The sequence below is a fragment of the Punica granatum genome, chromosome 8 (assembly GCF_007655135.1).
Source record: "Punica granatum isolate Tunisia-2019 chromosome 8, ASM765513v2, whole genome shotgun sequence".
Taxonomy (NCBI): domain Eukaryota; kingdom Viridiplantae; phylum Streptophyta; class Magnoliopsida; order Myrtales; family Lythraceae; genus Punica; species Punica granatum.
In genome coordinates this window covers 1,774,579-1,794,555 of record NC_045134.1, presented here as the reverse complement: position 1 = coordinate 1,794,555, position 19,977 = coordinate 1,774,579, and the positions used below count along the sequence as shown (strand labels likewise).

The 19,977-nt window shown below is 41.2% G+C and overlaps 4 protein-coding genes across 8 annotated transcripts; all 4 read right to left on the bottom strand.

Annotated features, from left to right (window-relative positions):
• Nucleotides 1-621: 621 nt before the first annotated feature.
• Nucleotides 622-4,361, bottom strand: LOC116189424 (actin-related protein 2/3 complex subunit 2B-like). The gene is made up of 10 exons (XM_031519081.1): nt 4,206-4,361; nt 3,188-3,254; nt 2,775-2,982; nt 2,368-2,534; nt 2,140-2,217; nt 1,891-2,023; nt 1,572-1,663; nt 1,433-1,489; nt 1,291-1,345; nt 622-1,034 (listed from the first exon to the last, which is right to left on the bottom strand). Exons 1-10 carry the CDS (start codon nt 4,262-4,264, stop codon nt 841-843), a joined length of 1,110 nt encoding a protein of 369 aa, XP_031374941.1. The 5' UTR covers nt 4,265-4,361; the 3' UTR covers nt 622-840.
• A 1,343-nt stretch (nt 4,362-5,704) lies between these two features.
• Nucleotides 5,705-12,716, bottom strand: LOC116187805 (ABC transporter B family member 20-like). The gene is made up of 11 exons (XM_031516745.1): nt 12,324-12,716; nt 12,004-12,058; nt 11,732-11,907; nt 11,446-11,646; nt 10,781-11,040; nt 10,389-10,699; nt 10,050-10,270; nt 9,588-9,928; nt 8,699-9,495; nt 8,344-8,585; nt 5,705-7,459 (listed from the first exon to the last, which is right to left on the bottom strand). The coding sequence occupies exons 1-11, from the start codon at nt 12,714-12,716 to the stop codon at nt 6,230-6,232; spliced, it is 4,227 nt and encodes a 1,408-aa protein (XP_031372605.1). The 3' UTR covers nt 5,705-6,229.
• Nucleotides 12,717-13,885: 1,169 nt separating this feature from the next.
• On the bottom strand, nt 13,886-16,030 carry LOC116187808 (60S ribosomal protein L23a). 4 transcript variants are annotated; one of them, XM_031516748.1, is made up of 4 exons: nt 15,918-16,030; nt 15,690-15,731; nt 14,743-15,103; nt 13,886-14,377 (listed from the first exon to the last, which is right to left on the bottom strand). In XM_031516748.1, exons 2-4 carry the CDS (start codon nt 15,703-15,705, stop codon nt 14,293-14,295), a joined length of 462 nt encoding a protein of 153 aa, XP_031372608.1. In that variant the 5' UTR covers nt 15,706-15,731; nt 15,918-16,030; the 3' UTR covers nt 13,886-14,292. The 4 variants fall into 4 exon arrangements, with proteins under 4 accessions (XP_031372608.1, XP_031372612.1, XP_031372609.1 ...); XM_031516752.1 differs by having other exon boundaries at nt 14,743-15,100; nt 15,918-16,028; XM_031516749.1 differs by having other exon boundaries at nt 15,822-15,974.
• A 538-nt stretch (nt 16,031-16,568) lies between these two features.
• LOC116187809 lies at nt 16,569-18,825 on the bottom strand. Of its 2 annotated transcripts, none has more exons than XM_031516755.1 (3): nt 18,602-18,825; nt 17,697-18,036; nt 16,569-16,873 (listed from the first exon to the last, which is right to left on the bottom strand). In XM_031516755.1, exons 2-3 carry the CDS (start codon nt 18,024-18,026, stop codon nt 16,784-16,786), a joined length of 420 nt encoding a protein of 139 aa, XP_031372615.1. In that variant the 5' UTR covers nt 18,027-18,036; nt 18,602-18,825; the 3' UTR covers nt 16,569-16,783. The 2 variants fall into 2 exon arrangements, with proteins under 2 accessions (XP_031372615.1, XP_031372614.1); XM_031516754.1 differs by having other exon boundaries at nt 16,573-16,873; nt 17,697-18,056; nt 18,602-18,820.
• Between the last annotated feature and the right edge of the window lie 1,152 nt (nt 18,826-19,977).

Sequence of the window (19,977 nt, the reverse complement as noted above, 5' to 3'; positions counted from 1 at the left end):
GTTAGTTGAGAAATGAGACATAAAAGAAATCTCTTTTTATGTGATAGAAAAATTTTATCGAATGCTATCGGACTATGTTTATCATTTTGCTTTTTCTTTGAATTTTCATTTATTTGTCATTTTACAATGGTTGGGGAGCAATATTTTTGTTTGTGATAGTTGAGAGAGTAGGAATTTCATTTTAAAATTTTTGGGAGTAACATCTACGAGGGGTTTAAAGTTGAATAGATAGTTTTGTGAATTTCAGATGGAAGCTGGGTTGATTGCAGGATACTCGAGATTTCTAGATATATCGCACATCACTTTGTCGCCCTCTGTGGGAACTTACCTAATAAGCCATGCTGCTAATGACAAGATCACAAACTCAACAAGCCGAAAGAACGATTTCTCATCGGCCTCTGCCCTGCTTAGTGCCTAGATACATACTGACAGGAGCGCTCTTTTGTGCATTGTCTCAAACAGAGTGAGTGATCATGTCTATGTTGGCTGTTGATCAGTACTCTATCATTCAACTGCTGCTGAAATGAGAAGGGCAAATAAAATCTTTGCTGGCTGTTTCATGTTATTGTTCTATGATTATTGGAATGGTAATTAACTCTATCACATCGCCAAGAAGAACTATTGGACCTTCAACAATCACCCCGAAGTTGCACGCAACTAGGCAGTCTGATTGAGCATTGCGCTTGAATTTCTTGGAGTATAACTACGTCCTTTACGTTTGAGAACTTCAGTTTTATAGCATTTTTTTTTGTAGGAATTTGTTGTGCGAGGATAGAAATTAGGCTATTTTTCTGTGGATTAGTGATGCTTTGATTTCAAACGTAACAAAATCACAAACTGTTAGTCTAATTTGGTGTATCTCCTTGGTGAAGAGAACTTTTGGATCTTCAACCACCGATGCCTAAAGCGCATGCCTCCACGGACTTTGACTGGGGATCGTATTCTGTTGGACTTCCTGACAAATAAGTTCCGGCATCTTCGTTTGAGGTTCTTAGCTCTTGAGGTACTAGCGAAGCTACTCATGCACCCACAACCTGCATGTACAGAGTGGGGATCAAGAATTTCCTTAAAAATTTGTTTTAGTATGAGCTGAAACCGGTCCAAACCAAGAACGGTGAATTATATGTCCAGGTTTACAGAGAAGGTTTGGTTTCCATTCCTATTCAAAAAGGTCGTAATCTAGCTGGATTCTTACCTTCGCTAACTGACACAAAGGAAACATAATTTTTCATAATAAAAAAATTTGCATCATCCTGTTTGGAGACTTTTTAGCTGAAGATATGATCATACCTTTAGGTTCCTCTTCGTGCTCTCTTTCTTCGTCTGGGCCTTCACTGTGAAGGATCTGTAGTTTGAAAAATGAACATAAAACATCCGGGTAACAGTCAGAAATTCGATAGCTGTATTTGAAGGTATGATTATGGTTCATCACCTTGACAAGACTGTCCAAGCGCTTTCTCATCCTTCTCTGTATAAAGCCTCGAGTGCACTATGTGAACAATCAACACGAGTTAATGCTTGCAATAATTCTCGTAAAGGTAACAGAATCCGCTGTTGTTTCATTCTTTTACCTTCACGTGATATTTGACGAAGGCATGGAAATTCAGTAAACTCCATACTGTCCTGTCCAGCCTTTTGCCTTTCACATGATGTGAAGTAATATCTGCATCACCGATAAGCGGACCGTGTTAAAAGGTGAGTTAAACTGCTGATCTTTCTTCTTTATTATCCTTAAGTCTTCTCTTGTCTACCAATTTAATTGTATCAGAATGTCGGTCGGACTTGGACCAACAAGTGGGCCTTGGAATCCGTGCCTTGATCGGTCACCGCCAGTTCGGTTCTGACAAACTTCCTTGGAAATGATGATTATGTAACAAAGTGAGTGCATACCGAACGAAACGAAACCGCAGTTGGTGCTCAGATCTTCAAGTGGTTCCCCTCTCAACTCGGCAGGAGGGATAGGTGACCATGTACATGGAGGTGCTTTGGCCCATTCTTCTGAACTTCCCACATCCATGAGTTCCTGATTTTCGAAAAGAAAGCATAATAATTATCACTAAACTTTTCGTTTAAGGCACCTAAACCTACAGAAGATACACAAAAGAAATTGGATTGGTCTTGTATACTATTCAGACGGACCTGAAAGAATGCGGTTGCTATGATCACATCTGGGTCTTCTTTGAATCGCATAGGAAAAACTGCTGTGATCTTCCGTGGCTGTCAATTTAAAAATTGCATCATTTTAGACTGCTTTGCAGATTTATATGGACAAAGTTGGGATATATTGGTGGTCATGCGTGAGAGTTCATCTTTCTTTCAGTTGATCTTGCTAATCATGGTGAGTTCCTGAGTGTGAGACTGACTTACCTGCCTGATGACAAAGAAGGGCTCTCTGTGGTGATAGACGAGTTTGATTGGCCTGTACATCCCTTGAAGTTGTTCCTGAGAGTTAACATTCCGCAGCATCTCTTTCAGCTGACAGCTTAGAAGTTTTGCTTGCACCGTGGAGATCTCCGTGATGACCTTTATCGACTCTATAATATGAAGATGTAGACATTTAAAGTCCATGTGTTTATTAGAATGTTTATCTTCCAGGAAATAGTTTTTCAAATTTTAGAACTTCGTAGTCTGTTGAAACTGGTCTTGGTCAAGCGGGAAGCTCATTACAATTTATAGAAAATGATCTACAGCATTTCGTTCTGCAATCATTTGCCAGAGATTAGATGGGAGAAAAAGGGACATCCCTACAGTTGATAGATGTTAAAAAATTGAACCTTTGCCTGGTGGGATCTTAGATAAGTTGAGCCTGATAGTGAGCTGGTATCCATCTTTGGCCGGTTCAACGATCTCTAGAGCATCTGCACGGATTTCCTTTATCATCTGTATGGCATCGTATGAGAGACCATTGGAGCTGGAGAATTCCTCAGACAGTAGTGGAGTCGATATTGACAGGTGAGTGAGGTAAGGCTCCGAGACAGAAGACTGCTCAAACATTGCACGAAACTATCAGGCACACTGACATTCTGACTACTGTAATACTAGAAATGCATTTTTTTCTGAAAAAGTTGAAATGTTTGAGCTAATCCGCTTCGCTCTGCTCTGTTATCAGAAGACTATGAGCATGTGAAAAATGTAGTCCACCCTGGCAGATTAAAAATTGATTCATGTTAATATTCAGAGTTGTTACCTGAACATGGTATTCCACCGCCCCGAATTCGTATATGCGTTGATCAATCTCCATAGGCTTCTTAGCGCTGTCAGTTCCATAACAGCAACAATTATCCGACTAATACCATAGGTCATCTGAAACCTAAAAGCAGGCAGCAGATACTCTATCTAATGATCTCTCAATCGAATTACAAAAAGCAGTCCAATGAGTTATATTAATCATGTTATTTTGGCATTTTGATGTCTTAAATTTTAGGACGAGGAGTTCCAGAACAGTTCTCAACGAAAAGAAATTTTCTGTGTTTTGTGATGATTAGTTCCAGTCCTGTTTGCATGCATAAAACCTAAGATAAGATGTTTATCATAGTGATATCTTATATATGCAAGGTATTATTCCCGTTCATCTTGTGAGATTTTCCCACTACCTACTGAATGCGCCTATTCATCGACACATAAGGATGATCAAAGGCAGACATTCCCGCAATTGCTGATCTACCTGGAAAACATGTTCTCATATGTCAGGCTCGGCAAAGTTCCCACTCTCAGCTGCAATAAGGCTCAAGACCCCATTTCCAGGTCCTTTTCGGTTTTATCGCGAAAGCACCATTTATTCGTATATACCATTCAGATGGAATGGAGTCATTTCATAGACAAAGAGACAAGAGGAGAACTTTTCGATATGGGAGCTACTGTTAGTGCCATTAAAAATGCATTGTTAAATCGGTCCAACTATTGATTGAGTTCAAATGCCAATCCTCAATAACTGTTTGCTCTTTGCTGCTTGGATTGGAACCAAAATGATCAACATCAGTACTGGCCATGTTAATATGATGTTACACTTCTTGAGATCGCATCCTCGTGCTACGGATGTCCGTTAAGTTCTATCTGTTTATTTGCTTGTCACGTGACTGGAACTAATCGGAAACAAAAACTTCACAAGTGTCAAAGAAAAAAAATATTGCAGAGAATGGAAAGCAGGAAAACAATTTTCATGACCAAACACGTTGTATTATTATGCCGAGGGAAGTTCAACTTACCAGTGGAGTTTGAGGAGTGTTTCCTTCAGTGCAGGGGAAGCTCTGTCGAAGCATGCCATTGCTAGATCTGAATCTGTGTGTTTCTGTGTATAGAAATTGGACAGTTGAATATAGGAGAGAGAGTCACCTCCCACTGGCAGAGTTGTGAAAATGCTTTTCCACCTTTTTTTAACCCTTTTGGAAGTTTGGGTGGGAAGTTCAGTTCAATGTTGCAATCATGTTTGGCTACCTTACAAGCAATATTGATTGAAGAGATTTCGGTTCATATTAGTGATTGATAGACGACAGGTAATCATTGTCTATTTGCTGATGATCTAAATATATACTTGTATTGCGTACAAAAGAACTCGTGGAATAATTGCTTTTTTGTTTAAGTAATATTAATATATATATATTTGGTCTGATTTAGTAAATTAAAAGTTATTGCATATATCATACATGTGGCCGTGTACAATTGTTTTAAAGATGGATAATGTATCTGAACACCATAACCATATTCAAGTTGAATATTAATTTGCGCCACATTTAAATAAAATTAGTACTTATCATTTGGTAGTCATTTTTGAAGAAATTTTCGCTACCGCTAGATTTTTAGTATGTGCTAAATGATGATTAAGTCAAATTTATTTATTTATTTATTTATTTATGCATCTTGTACTACAGAATAGTCATTCAAGCATTTTAATGAGGATTGATGTATCTCATGGGGAGGAAGTATAAGTCATTATACATATTAATGCAAAGGAACATCATAATATAATTGGTGTAGATAGAAGGGACATAGACCATATTATTTAACATCAAGCAATCATAGCATATTTATTTGTACATCGAGATAGTTTTAATACTACTTTGGAAGGAACGTTTATTCAAACTTTAGTATATCTCATTGTGATATATATCTCCCGTGTTAATAGAAATTTCTTCAAAAATAAAATAAAAAGAACAGATGACAGGTACTAAATTTTGAGTAAATGCTCCTTCTAATGTAATTTTATACTATATGAGATGCATTAACTTGAACCAAAATAACAAGTAGGATGTTGAAGGTAATTCCACAATCATTCGTTTTGTTAGTTCGAACTGAAGGATGTTTCAGTCCGAACTACAGTTTATAATCCATATAACTTGTATTACAAAATACTTATTGCAGATAAAAAAATTTGATGTGGGCCCACACGAGAGCGAGACGTACGTTATTCTTTCATCATTGGACCGCCCAATCTTAGCAATGGAACAGATGGAAGGGAACACTCTTGTCCCTTGCGACATCACATTACATCATTATATGATCTTCTTGCCTTGAACAAAGCCGCTGTATGTTTGGCCATTTGATCTAAAACCCGATATTCGAGCAGCAATGAACAGCATTAAAGAGATTCACAACTCACAAACCTCGAAATGCACCCGAGAGGCAGGCCTTGCACCGAGATACTATTCTCGTGCAACCGATCCTCAACAATATTTGCTTTAAAAGCATTGGAGAGGAATATATCATATGGTCAGGAATGCTTATATAAATCTTAAACGCAAATTCAACTGGAAATGCACATTTCTTTAACTCTCTACAGTTTGCAAAAACATAAGAAGAAAGAAACGATTTCTACATGTGAGAGCTCGGAAATCGCTGCAAAATCAACAAGAGCAAGAAGAAAATTACATACCTCATCAGTCATCAGAACTAGAACTACTGCCACGCTAACACAAGCTATTCACAAATTAATACACCCGGAAGAGAAGCAACCCTATGTACTGCTGCTTGCCCTCCGAAAGAATATGCATCTAAAATCCGAACCATGTGCTTGATAGCCAGCAAACCTCAAACTCTCTAGTCTAACCCGACACTAGAGCAATTCCCTGTAAAACTACCACTTTACATTAATGCAGGTAAGCTCCGGTTTCTTCCGCTTCGCCATTTAGTGTCCTGCTAACAGAAGCCTCCTTTCTCAGCAAATTTGCCTTTCCTCGAGAAAACAAGAATCTCCTACTTTACAAACAAGCCAAACTGAACCCAAAATTGCCCTTTAAACCAGTCGATTGTGGCGCAGACCTTTCCCAAAGTGAGGCTGCATCAAACGTACATATAACCCATTCTTGGTCATCAGCGAATCATGGCTCCCTTCCTCCACAATTCTTCCTCCATTGAGAACCACGATGTTATCGACATGCCTCATCATCGCTGCTCTATGGGCTATCAAAATTGTGGTCTTGTTCCCCATCACGAGGGTGTCAAGCGCTTCTTGAACTACTCTACTTGACTCAGACTCAATCGAGGAGCTGGCTTCATCGATTAACAAGATAGGAGCATTCTTCAAGACAACTCGGGCAATAGCGATCCTCTGTTTCTGTCCCGGGGTAAGGTCTACTCCTCTCATCCCAACATGAGTGTCATACCCATGAGGCAGGCTGCTGATGAAGTGGTGCGCGTTTGCTATTCTGGCAGCCTCCTTCATCTCGGCTTCACTTGCATTGTGCCTCGCATATATAATATTTTCTCTTATCGTCGTTGAAAAGATGATAGGTTCCTGCTGAATGAGACCCATATGATTTCTCAACCATCTCAGGTTGTAAACTTGTAGATCCCGACCATCTAACAAAACCTGACCTGCGACTGGGTCATAGAATCTCTCTATCAGAGATATAATCGTGCTCTTTCCAGATCCTGAAACTCCAACCACAGCCACAGTTTGACCCCCATTGACTTTGAGGCTGAAATTGCTAAGTACCAACACTTCGGGACGTGTAGGGTAACAAAAGTCGACATTTTTCAGCTCGATGCTACCATAAACATTAGGAGGCTTCAGGGCTGAATTATCATCTGGGTCGATCTTGGGAGCTCGGTCTATTATTTCAAACACAGATCTCAGAGACTTCCTCCGTTTCAATATGTATGGAGCCAACCCAAATGGCTCCACCAGTGCAAATGTTGCAAATGAGAAAACAATGAACTCCTTCAGGGCGGTAGGTGGCTCCGTGTATTTGTTCTTAACTGATAATGCTGTATACCAGAGTAGAAAAGCATTGCAGGAAAAGAGGAGAAATTGGGAGAAACCAAAGGCAAAACCGATAACCATCCCATGGAGGAGACTCTGAAACAGTATTCTTCTCAACTGCGACTGGTAGAGCTCCATCACCTTGTTTCCGGCACAAAATGCAACGACAGTGTAAATGTTTCTGACTGCATCCTCGAGGACCAAAGATGCTTTTCTATGCATTTCCTGGATGCCCCTTGAAAAACCAGCGAGCCACAGTTTCTGCATTAAGCAAAATTCAGCATCAAATTGGTTGTTTAGAAAGCAATGGGTTAAGTTAGGATTCAAAGGGATGAACACGATAAATGCTACCAACAAGTTAAATCATGATGGTTCCTATATGAACAGGCAAAAGTGAATGAGTAAATTAAAGCGGCCCAAGTCTCAACTATCCAGGCAACATGATGAGGACACTGGAACCACTAGCAGTTCAGAACATTATCTGCATAAACAATCCACAAGAGCTGATCACAAATAAAAGAGAAACAACAAAAGTACAGTTACACTTGGGCGGTGGCTAGACAAACAGGATGTCACTTCAAAATGAAGGATGAACAGGGAAATGTTCATAATTTTCCAGGCAATTTTGTGCTCAACCTGCTTAATGATAATTGCCTATCCAATTTTTTGGCTCTTGACAGAAGCCCTCCATAGATAACCGAAGGCAAACGCACTTCATTCGAAATATGATAGAAACCCATGTCAAAAGAAGCTAGCTTCGATGCAGCCATTAACATTAGGATATACTGCTATATAATCCCGTCAAGACAACAAATAATGCAAGTGAAACCTTGATCAAATTTCTACAGAGTCTCACTTGGTACTTGAATTCATCCCAACTTCAGCTTCCAATGTATAGCATGTTATAACCATGAACTCTACTATTTTTGGGAAGCAAGAAAAAATGACATAGCCGTGCAAACAAATCAAAACTAACCACTATGCTACACAAGTACATCCTCAGGGAGGAGTTCACTTGAATGCTGATCCGGCCATTACAAATCAAGAAATCGAGAAAGATATGGATGAACCTTTGCAAACATATAAAACCAGTTCCAAGTTGGAAAAGAAAAAAAAAAAGAAGAAGAAGAAGGTGCTGGATGAACCTGTGCAATGGCTGAAAGTGTGAGGATAGGAAGGGTTCCTAGTGCCACAAGTGCTATCCGCCACTCTAGCAGCATCCCGATGAGGAGAGCCACAATAACAGCTGCAGTGTCCTGGATAAAAATGGAAAGCCTATTGCTGAAAGCAGCTCGAACAAATGTAGCATCATTCGCCAATCGCATTGACAGAGTATCTGCACTGTTCTCCTCTTCATCAAACCATCCGACTTCATTCCGCAGCATTGCTGTTGTAGATATAACACGTTCAACTGATTAGTGCTGAAACATCCAAGGGTACAAAATCGGCTACATTTACAATAATTCAAAAGTAACCTCCCAAGAGTTATATAATGTGCACCTGAAAACATCATCCTGCGGACACGTTCTGTCATCTTCTCCCCCATGATACCGAAATAGAAGTGTTGCAGAAAATTGGCAACCACGGTGACAATACCCATGCAAGCAATTATCAAGCACCATTTATCAACTTCCTGCCTTACGTGAGGATCGTCACCAAATCTGTAGTATGCAGTTATTATGACTGCAATGACGTATGCAAGAAGCGGATTAAAAGAGCCAAAAATAGCAGCACCAGTGCTACCTAAAACAGCGTAAAGCCATTCTGGAAAGCTGAGCTCTGCTAGTCGCCAGAATGATGGTGCATCTCCATCTGCTTTATTCTTTGCATCCTTTGTTCTTCTCGGAGTATCATCAGATGGACTAAGAGGGCGACTAAATGTCTGCGAGTGGGATCGCTCATTTTTTGGGTCAGATGTCAAAAGGGGTGAAACAGGGGACTCGGGGTCCGAGACATTTGATTTTTGTTGCTGTGCAGAATGAACGTCAAGCTTTGGCAACTCTGGTAACCTCTTCTCAAAACTGTCCTGCCTCTTCATTGATGGTTCCTCATTAGCCATATCCGAGGGCATGCCATTTTCCAGCATCTGCTCAGGAGGCGGGCTCCGAACTTTTGGTGATTCTTGGAAGTTATAAGTAGCATCAGAAGGTCGAAATCCATGGTTACCAGGAACAACTCTTTGGAGGGATGGTGATTTGACCAATTTGGGAGAGGTAGGTTCCTGGAAGCTAGGACTCGCTGGATAATCCTTCTCAATTTCAAACGTGGCAGTCCCTTTGTAGTTTCGAGCAGGCATCCTGATACAAACGGAAGGCTCAGAACATGTTTGCACAAACATAATTCCACAAGAATCAGTCAATAAAAATAAGCAATAAACAATAAGTTATACCTCCTTGGAAGTTTTGTCGCCTCTTCACATCTGAGAAGGTCTGCATATAGCCCATCAAGATTTACTAATTCATCATGCGTGCCCATTTCAACCAGCTGTCCCTCCTCCATTACAGCTATGTAATCAGCATTCCTTATAAGACTAAGGCGTCGTGCAATTATAATAGTAGATCGGCCCAGCATGATCAAATCAAGAGCTGCCTGGACCATTTTCTCAGCTTCAAAATCAAGACCACCAGTGACCTCATCAAGTAGAAGAATAGATGGATTCAAAAGCACAGCCCTAGCAATAGAAAGCCTGATTTTCTGCTCCTCTGTCAATGCTAAGCCAGCCCTACCCACCTGAATACACAGGAGCATGGGCCAGTGATTAAAGGAGTATTTAGACCTATAACTGTACTTAAAGGTATAAGCACTTTATTATCCAAAGAAAGGTTATATGCACTCAAAAGTATTTATTTACCTGTGTCTCATATCCCTTCTCAAGAGAACTAACAAATGTATGGGCATGGGCAATCTTAGCAGCCTCTACAATCTGATCCAAAGTAGCATCTCGCCCATACGCAATGTTATCTCTAATGCTTAAGCTTAGCAAGGCAGGCTCCTGAGTAACCAGTCCAATTTGGCTTCGTAGCCACTCCAATTTCAAATTCTTAATGTTCTCACCATCTAAAAGGACTTCTCCTGCACCAAAAAACAGAAAACCATTGGAAGCTGCAAGTAGAAATCATTGCTGAAAGTTTTAGCTAAATTATAGTAAGTGGAATTCGATAAATATGATATTATGATAATGCTAATATACCTAATGTAGGATCATAAAATCTCTCCATCAATGGTATAATACTGCTTTTCCCGGAACCATTTCTGCCTACAAGTGCGACTGCTTTCTTTGCAGGTACTGTGAGGTAGAAACCACTCAGGATAGGAATTTCAGGTCGAGAAAGATAGCTGAAATATACATTACGAAACTCAATGTTTCCTTGAACAGACCCAGGTGTTGCCCCATCATGACTAACCGAAGAGGACGATCGACTTATCATCTCAAAAAGTCTATAAGCAGCAATCCGTCCTTGGTCAAATGAATAAAAGTTTGTTGCAGCTTGATTTAGCCCACTATAAGATACAGAAGCAATGACGAGTGAGGATGATTATCGGAATAAGAGGCAGATTATAAACCGAGGAAGAGATACTTACAGGCCACTCAATATTACAGCAAATAAAGCTGCTATAACTTCACCACCATGAGCTTTATGATGCCTAACCAAGAACCTTCCAACCCAAAGTTGCAAGGCACAAGAACATATGGCAAGGCCATATGTAAATCCAAGTCCAAGTCCTTGCACAAGACTTATGAGGATGCCATATCGCAGGGTTGCTTGTAGTGATGTTGCATAAGAATACTTGGCCAGTGTTTCATTAGTAAATGCATATAACGTCCTAATAAAAGACACTGCCTGCACAAATGAAGATAGACTTGATCTAAGATTACCATAATGCATGCTTACTTCACCTCATTATGCGATGTTTCAATAATGGGGTTAACAGAATAAGGCAAAACACCCCCCTCTTTTGGCATTCAATGTGTCCACCTTCAATATGTCATATGGAGGCAAGACAGCATCATCCAACTTAATCTTATTATTGAATTCAAGGACTAATTTAATTGCATCAGAAAAGATTTTCATTTCCTTTTAATGGTACGATTAATCATTTCTAAATTTAGAAACAAAAGACTACCAAAAGGGGCTCAATCCAGGAGCAAGGAAGTAAGATAGATCCCAGCGGCAAAAAGAGGTTTCTCGGTGTTTCAATTTCTCTTTTGTCAAAAAGGGGTGATCTAGGGTTCAGTGATAAGATACCTGTTCGGCGATGCTAGCAGCTTCAGCATATGCATCCTGAATATTCTCGGCAAGCCTATGAAGGAATATATTTGATACTCCCCCAGCTGCAACAATGAAAGGACCTGTTGCTAATGTTATTAGGGCAATCTGCCAACAGTTCACAAATCCGACAACAAGCCCGCTCAGAAAGGTTGCCATATTGTGGATGTAATTCCCAACCTGCAATCAAGTGCCGCTTTCAGCATCAGACAAATACATGCATGGATGGACCAAGTATCTCCATCATCACTAATCCGCGTTATACCTTCTCGCTGAGTGCAGACTGAATGAGTAAAACATCGCTCAAGACTTGGCTCACTATGTCCCCATTGTTGCCATACGTATCAAAGAAACTCATGTCCTGGTTAAGTAACACTTGGACATACTTCGACCGGATAACCGCTGTCTGTCTTTCACCCGTAAGAATCCAACACGAAACCTCTATAAGAAAGTAGAAGTCAGCGTCTGTGGCTGCAGCAAACCATCACTACCGCTAATAGGCTAACAAAACCAAGTTTTATGACGACAGAACCTCACCTATCAAACCAAAAGCAAAAACACCCACCGCAATCCAAACAAGAGATAAAGAAAGCTGCAGAAAAAAGAGAGCAGAGTTAAACCACCGGACAAGTTTAGTGTGCAATCTCATCCTCAGACAGGTCACTAACGTCAGACTTATATTGGAAATTCCAAAACGACTACACATGTTTGTCCATCCATGCGTGAATTTTTTTTATTTTTTTTTATTTTTAAGAACTAGAAGAACACCCAGGAAACTAAAAATTGCTTCCGATCACCACAAGCATTCCCAGCATTGAAAACCACATTTTGGGGCACAGAAGACCGGTCAGAGTTACCTCCTTAAGCTGGTCGTAAACCTCCACAGGCTTCGCCGAGGGCCCCAGGTGAAGCACATGGACGATCTTCGCGAAGTAGTGCAGGTAGACCACTAAGGATGCGCCATGAGCAGCTGCCGCGAGGGATCCGACAATCATCAGCACCCAATCGAGGCGGTCCGCGCAAAGGAACAGCTTAAGGAACGGCACGGCCGCAGGTGGCGGCTCCTCGGCCTCATCAACATCATCCACCTCCTCCTCCTGCTCTGGCTGAGCCGGCACCGCCCCTGGACCCTCTGCACTGTTATCGATGTATGGGGACGGAGACTCTGGCGGCTCGGAAACCTCCGAGACCGGCGTTAGCGGTTGTATGTGAGGTGGGGACCACCCGAACAGCCCTCTAGATATCATCATCTCTGAACCTCCACCTCCTCTTCCTCCAAGAGGGCGCTTGGACAAGTAGGGAAGTCTTCCTTTGGGAAACTGAGCTTGCGGCAGCAAAAACCAGCTGCGATCGCCCGCCGCTGATATAGTATCCCAGCTTCTAGCTACAGAAAGATCTTGTCTTTGGGAGTTACAGCGAACATCCGGGCACTCAGCTCATGCCCAAGTAGCTCCGAGCTCGAATCCCGGTGGATCTGATGAATTTGAGGAAGAGAGAGACTGAGCTGCGAGCTGATGTCCGGCCGGGGAACGAGAGGAGAAGACTGGCTGAGTCGAGTCGAAGGTGGGGGGCGAGCTGGGCAGTGGAGAAAGAGTCAAACGAGGCGGAGAGGAGGATTGACTCGACTGGTTCGCTGTCTAAGCAGAAACAGAGTCTGGTCTTCTGTTTTATTATTTATTTTCATTTTCTATTTCCTTTTATTTTAATATATTCCTGTCTTCGTTCGTTGTCGTGGAAGCTTCAACGGTCCAACGCCGCCGATCAGAGGGACAGCCCGGCGGCGTTTCGGATTGGGCTAGAACGAAACGGCGGGGAGATAGCCTCTGGGGGTTAGTTTGGGGATTTCAGGGGCAATAATGATGCTGTCAAGGGAGTGAACAGCTGGAAAGTGCAAAGATAAACTGGGTCCGAAATTACATGTCTGCCCTCAATGTCCCTACTGGCAGCCCGACACATGATGTCGAGGTAGGATTATCGAAGAATAAAAAAAATTTATCTGCTAGATATCGGGTTCGTTGAATGCCATTTGCTTGTACATGCAAAGATTGTGGAGGAATCGAGGATTGGTAACTCGGGTTTTCCATTAGCTAGCTCTTAAGCTTCGACGTCGTGTACTTAAATCCTGAACACAACCCTCGAAAATATTATGAATCAACTCCGGTACCACCATATCATCGTAGAATCCATTCTAAACTCAGAACAACTTACAGTGCCAGCCGTCAAACCTAAGCCGTTGAAGATTGTAGATATGTTATAGATTCGACCTGTCGTTGAGTCGGGTCAGCTCTACTTTAGTGAAAAGGTCTTTGTATAAATTTCCCAACATTCAAAAAGGAAAACCCATCACTGAAAAAAGTGCGATCGGCCTCTCACTCACTTTTGCACATATGGGACATCAACATGGACTGTTGGTGGAAAAAACCAGAAAATGATAAACAATTATTAATAATAATAATAACACAAACATCTTTTCCACCTCTGCCTATCTATTTCGTAAAAACTAGTTGGGCTTGGCCTGGGTCCACAAGATGGGCCCTTTCCCGCCACTTTCCGCACGTGAACTTCTTGTCTAACAGCTTAACGACATCAAACAACCAAGCAGGGATAAAAGCAACCATGAGCAGTGTCGATCTAATAGGAGCAAACAGATGGTATGATACATGAAGATAAAGAAGAGGCCAAGCTGAATCCACGACCACGAAAGAGAAAATGTATCGGAATCGGAAAGAACAATTGATGGGACGGGATCTGGGAAGATAATCGAGTTCTTTAACAAAACTGTCGCGTGCACTACAGAGGTAACTACAACGTGCAGAAATATCTCACCTAGATGATCCCGATCTTGTTTGCAACATCCAGAGCGTCGTAGTCTGGCGTCAGCCTCACATAAGCCTTCTTTGTCCCGTCGGGCCTGCCAAATTAGAGACCGAAGAGAATAGTCAGCAATATGGCTCATTCTAAATGAAGACTGGAGATGGAACAGAATACAATGGATCCGCAAGCGATCCCTTTAGGACATAACACTCTTCCAATGCACAATAATGTGGCTAATATTCATGCACCTATGAGTTATATAACTACCTGAGAAAAGGATAGTCATATACTAGTTGCATTTTTATCTCTGTACGAAGCAATGATTAGGGCATGGAATGAAGCTGCCACACAAATGACCGGACTTATTTGAATATACCAGTTTCCAAACACTTCGTATCCTCATAGCAAGCAGATCGCATGAGTTTTTAAATCACGTAAGCCACCATTGAGTAGTCAGCTTACCTGATCAAGGTGTTCACTTTCTTGGTCTGAATGTCATACATCTTCTTGACAGCATCCTTGATTTTCTTCTTGTCAGCACGAATGTCCACTATGAAGACGAGGGTATTGTTATCTTCTATCTTCTTCATTGCGGATTCCGTGGTAAGAGGGTACTTCAGGATCTGGTACTGGTCCAACTTGTTCCTCGGAGGAGCGCTGATGCGGGGGTACTTGGGGTTTCTTTCCTTCTTCAATGTCTTGGGGCGGTGGAATGTGACCGATGTCCTGATTTTCTTGGCTTTCTTCTTAATGTTGCCAGACTTAACGGCCTTTGCAGCCTTCAAGGCTTGTGCCTTCGGGTCACTCTTTTTCGCAGGGTCTGCTGCAGAAGAATAACAGGAGAAATTTAGAAGGAGAAGCAACGGCGGCATGCCTAAGAGGTACAAAATGAAGCAAAGCGTAGTGGAGGAGGGAAACTCAGTGACCCTATTAGTTCTGAATAAAGATCAAAACAGTACCAAAATTTCATAATTTTTTTTTTCCCGAAGATACCAGGCAAACATCAACACAGACAAACCTAAGCTGTTCTTGATGCATAGCAAAGGTTTTTGCAAACTTCGAGTTTCTCGGTCGCACTCGTTAACACCCAAAACCTCCAAGAGGCTAGCAAGACTCCAAACCAGTTTTACATAATTCTACTTATATACAATATACAATCATAAACAAAGAGCATCCAATATTTCCTCAACTCGACCGATTAATGAAAAACTCTGCAACATAAGAACCTTAGAAATGCATCCAACAATGTCTGACGGCAGACCTTGTCACTGAACAGCAGAAACATAATTTCAGCATCACGCGTACACATTCACATTAAACTGCGTGCTCATACGGGTGCATGAGTGTATTCAGGACCAAAAAAATATTATTTTTTTTATCTATGTAATCGCCAGAGTTGGAAGTTTTACCTTTAGCGGGAGCCATCGGTAGGCCAGAAAGAGCTGTGAAACCTGATAGAACAATTCAAACACGCACAACTATGAGAATCTGATCAACCATTGTGCTGTTACGGGTAGAAATTGAGGTCTTAATACAAACACCTTCTGAGCTTCTCTTGTGAATGAATGTCCACCAACAGTTAACAACAGCTACCCGAAGTAACCTGAAATGCACTGAGAGTTAGAGCAGAAACGTACCTGAGACGGCCGGAGATAGAATTAAAGGCAAACCCCGAGAGCACGGCGCTAGGGCTAGGGTTTTAATCTGGAGAAGACGAAGGGGACGGTCCTTGTGGAGGTTTACATGGGCCTCTACGGAAGGCCCATTGTGTCATTCGCCCTGTGATAGATGGGCTGAAAATGGGCCAGAAGGATTAGGCCTAGATCGTAATCGGACCAGGGACGGTAAATTCTCCTTTTCGGCTCTTTTTATATTTCTAAAGAAATATAATCGATAATTGATTGAGATTAAAAAAGCTCAGTCAGTAGATTTTTATCGATCAATTGTTCGGTTACGAGGAAGGTCCATGGCCGCCCTTTCTAGTTCCTAGCTCGTGGCACAGAGCTGAGGCAGCAAACCAGCACAAATAGTAGAAAGCTGCCATGGAAAATAACCTACACAGAAGCCATTATGTCCTCCGGAGCGCGGCTCAGTAAAAACTACTGGAAATGCAGTTCAATGCCAGAATTTTCGCTGAGCTTGCTAACAGTCACCGTTGGGCTATATGATTGACACTAACCGGCTTTGAATTATCAGAAGTTCAGGTGGCTTCTCTTCTACAGAAGCAACATCTCATCTCAGGAGAATATTATCTTTCTTCACCATCTTCGGTTGTAACAGATCACAGGGCGTGATGATATGACAAAGCCGATGACTTTTTCAGTCGTAGCCACATGACGGACGTTCATCAAATAGAACATCAAACAGAAGTTCCAAATATTTACTTAAAGAGTAATATAATGTAGTCTTTCAGTGTTTAAGAAAGAGCACTTGATGCCCACTCCTAATATTTTCATTTGAAAAAAAGAAAACAACCCCAAGCCAATGCTAAAATGATGCCATCTCAGTTCACTTTCACTTCTCCCTTGTTTCCAAGAAAGGCATCAGTGAGAACCGTCTTGGACTGCAGGGAAGCCTTCAAAAACTTCACAGCCTGCAAATGACCGAAAAGGCCACATTGTCACAATTCTAATGCATAATTGATAACAACTGAACTGACTTGTTAGAATCTCAAGCATAGAAGCTAAGGAGCACTTTGTCAGACAGCAAACAGAACATCCAAGTGATTGGAAGAAACAATTGCTCCTCATATCAGCAACGAGTTAGTTCACTCTTCCATGGCTATCTTGTGAGTCTACAACAAGGGGTCATTTGGTTCATGATGCGAATAAGAATTGGAAGGTAAGAATTGGAAATGAATGACCATTTTCATTTCAATAAATGCCAAAGGCATGGATTGATCATTCTAATACCGTTTCCTGATACGTCATTTTACCAACCAAGGAAGCCAGAAAATTGGAGCCATAAGTTCCTTTCCAAAGCTGCTAAAACCATACCAAGAAACTTACCATAACATCTGCATTTATGGAGGAAGAGATCGATTGCAGATGTAAAGAGGAATAGAAAGAATATCCCCCGTGCAGTAAAAGGTAGAACTTGAGCTTTTTTTAAAAACAGAATACCTCATTAACGCTAACATTGATCTCCCTCTACTCGAGGACCCCAAGATCCTTGATGTTGAACTTGGTTAGTAGAGAAATGCAAGATATCGTAGATATGGGTTTCACAGTCAAGTCGTCCAACACCATGTAAGTAACAACACCTTTTACATAACCTGACCCCTCATCCACTGGAGGATTAGTTTGTGCTTGAACTAGAGTGACAGCAGCTGCCATTGAGTTTCTAATTCAGGGCAGCTGGTACCCTGAATTTCTGCTACATAATTACGGCATGAACTGAAATCAGTAAAAGAACACCTGTAGAATTTCTTGGTAATTGATGAAGTTGAGGCCGTGACCGGAGGCAGTGAGAGAAGATTCTGTGAACCGTAGCCAGGCGCTTTGGGTTCCAACTTTCAAGCCAGACTTCATGTACGTATCGTTAAGGTTCTCAATACTCGAGTAGAGGTTCCCGATGGAGCCCACCATTTCCTTCCCATTTATGAGTTGTGTGATTGTCCCGGCAGGCAAAGCAAGAATGCGGAAGATGAAGTCCACAAATTCCTTCCCTGTCTCGGCAAAGAGCACTCTGTTGTTCTCCTGGTCAATCAGAAGCTTCAGGTTCACGCCCCCAACATTCGATCCCATTGATTAGTTACTGGAATTCAAGCAAGGAACCTGCAGTAATCATTCATATTGAAAAAAAGCACATTCTAAAGCACTAATAGTTAATGCACTAAAAAGTACAGAGGTCGATGGAAAATCAGATACAATACAAGCACAACATAGCGGTCCATATGCAGCTAATGAAGAAAAAAGAGATATCTCGAATTCACACGGAAACATTCAGCGAGGCATTGTCATCCTTTTGGCTCGATCATAAATTCACATGACTCCGGTAAAGTCATTCTTCCAGAGAAAAACAACACAATCTCCTAAAAATTTTATCTTTCCGCAATCACAAATAACACTGTAGATACATATAGTGTCTGAATGCTCTAATCATGAGAATCATCAAACATTTATTGAACAATGATGAAACTTGTCGAGGAAAACGTATCATAAAGGGACAGATCATCATCATCATCATCGAGAACATGTTTATGCAAATGCTTCAACTTCTCATGCAAAATGGGCTACTGAAAGTTGTAGCAGAGGATCAAACACAGTGATATTTGAACAAACGCAACGGAGTAAGTCTGGTATGATCATTGAAGACTTACCTGAGATGGTAAAGGTTGGAGCTTTCAGTCTAGGGTCTCGAACTTTGGCTCTCTCCTGTAAAGGCAGACAGCTAAAAGCAGGGGCGGAGCCAGGATTTTCGTCCAGGGAGGCAAAAATATTATTTGATATAAATAGTACGTAAACGATTTTTTTCAGGGGGGGTAAAATACTAATTTTACATAATTTTGGGGTAGAATTTCAAAGAAATCCAAAGTTCAGGGGGGGCAATTGCCCTCCGCTAATGAGCTGGCTCCGCCCTGGCTGAAAGCACACTCAAGGTATGGGCAATATGGTGGAAGAACACGACAAGCATTGCTTCCAAAGACTGAAATATATTGAAATAGTACAATCGAATCTGAAATCTCATGGTTATCAACGGAAGCATATAGATTATGCTAAACTGAAGAACACGACAAGCATTGCTTCCAAAGACTGAAATATATTGAAATAGTACAATCGAATCTGAAATCTCATGGTTATCAACGGAAGCATGTAGATTATGCTAAACTCATTCGGATATTCTTCTAGGCCATCAGCGAGCCTGTCCGAAAAGATAAATTTTATAAGAAAAAGTAGAAATTTTCTATTTATTTAGTAGTCACGGTGGATATGTAGGTCAAGAAAAGGACTTCAGTCCAGAGAAAAAAGCTAAAAAGAAAAAGAAAAAGAAAAAAAAGCTACAAAGAAAAAGAAGAAAAAAAGAAAAGGGAGCCTCTGGAATGGGCCGAGATGTTAATCGGTCCAGTGCCATAAAACTCTGTTTTATATTTCTAGAATATTTGATAATAAATTAACTTTTTCAGCAGATTTTAATTTTTCGATTATGAAGAAGGTCACGACGGCTTTCTAGTTCCTCGCCCTTTATGATCCATAGTTATTGTGGCACAGACCTGAGATAGCAAACGAGCATAAATAGTAGTTGTTTTCAGGAACAACTAACGCACCTGCCCTTTGTGTCATGTCCTCCAGGATCAGGTCCAGCAAAAACTACCACAGATGTAACTCACGGTCGTGATAGGGATGTTTACTAGTTGACTAACTCTCTTCATTGTGCCATATGATTAACACAGACCGGCTTTGAACTATCTGAGGTCTAGAGGTGGCTTCTCTTCTATGGAAGCATCATCTCGGTTGAATTTCTTCACCATCTTTAGTCGAAACAGATCACAAGGCGCGATGATATTGTTAGTCATAGGTAAATGATTGGAATTCATCAAACACAACATCGAACAGAAGATCATTAAATTTACTTAAATACTACTGTTAATGTATTTAGTCTCATCGGTGTTAAAGGAAGAGCGCTCGCTCCCCGCTCCTATTATTTTTCATCAGAAAAAGAAAACAACCCACTAGCAAGCCATTAGTGAAAATCTTA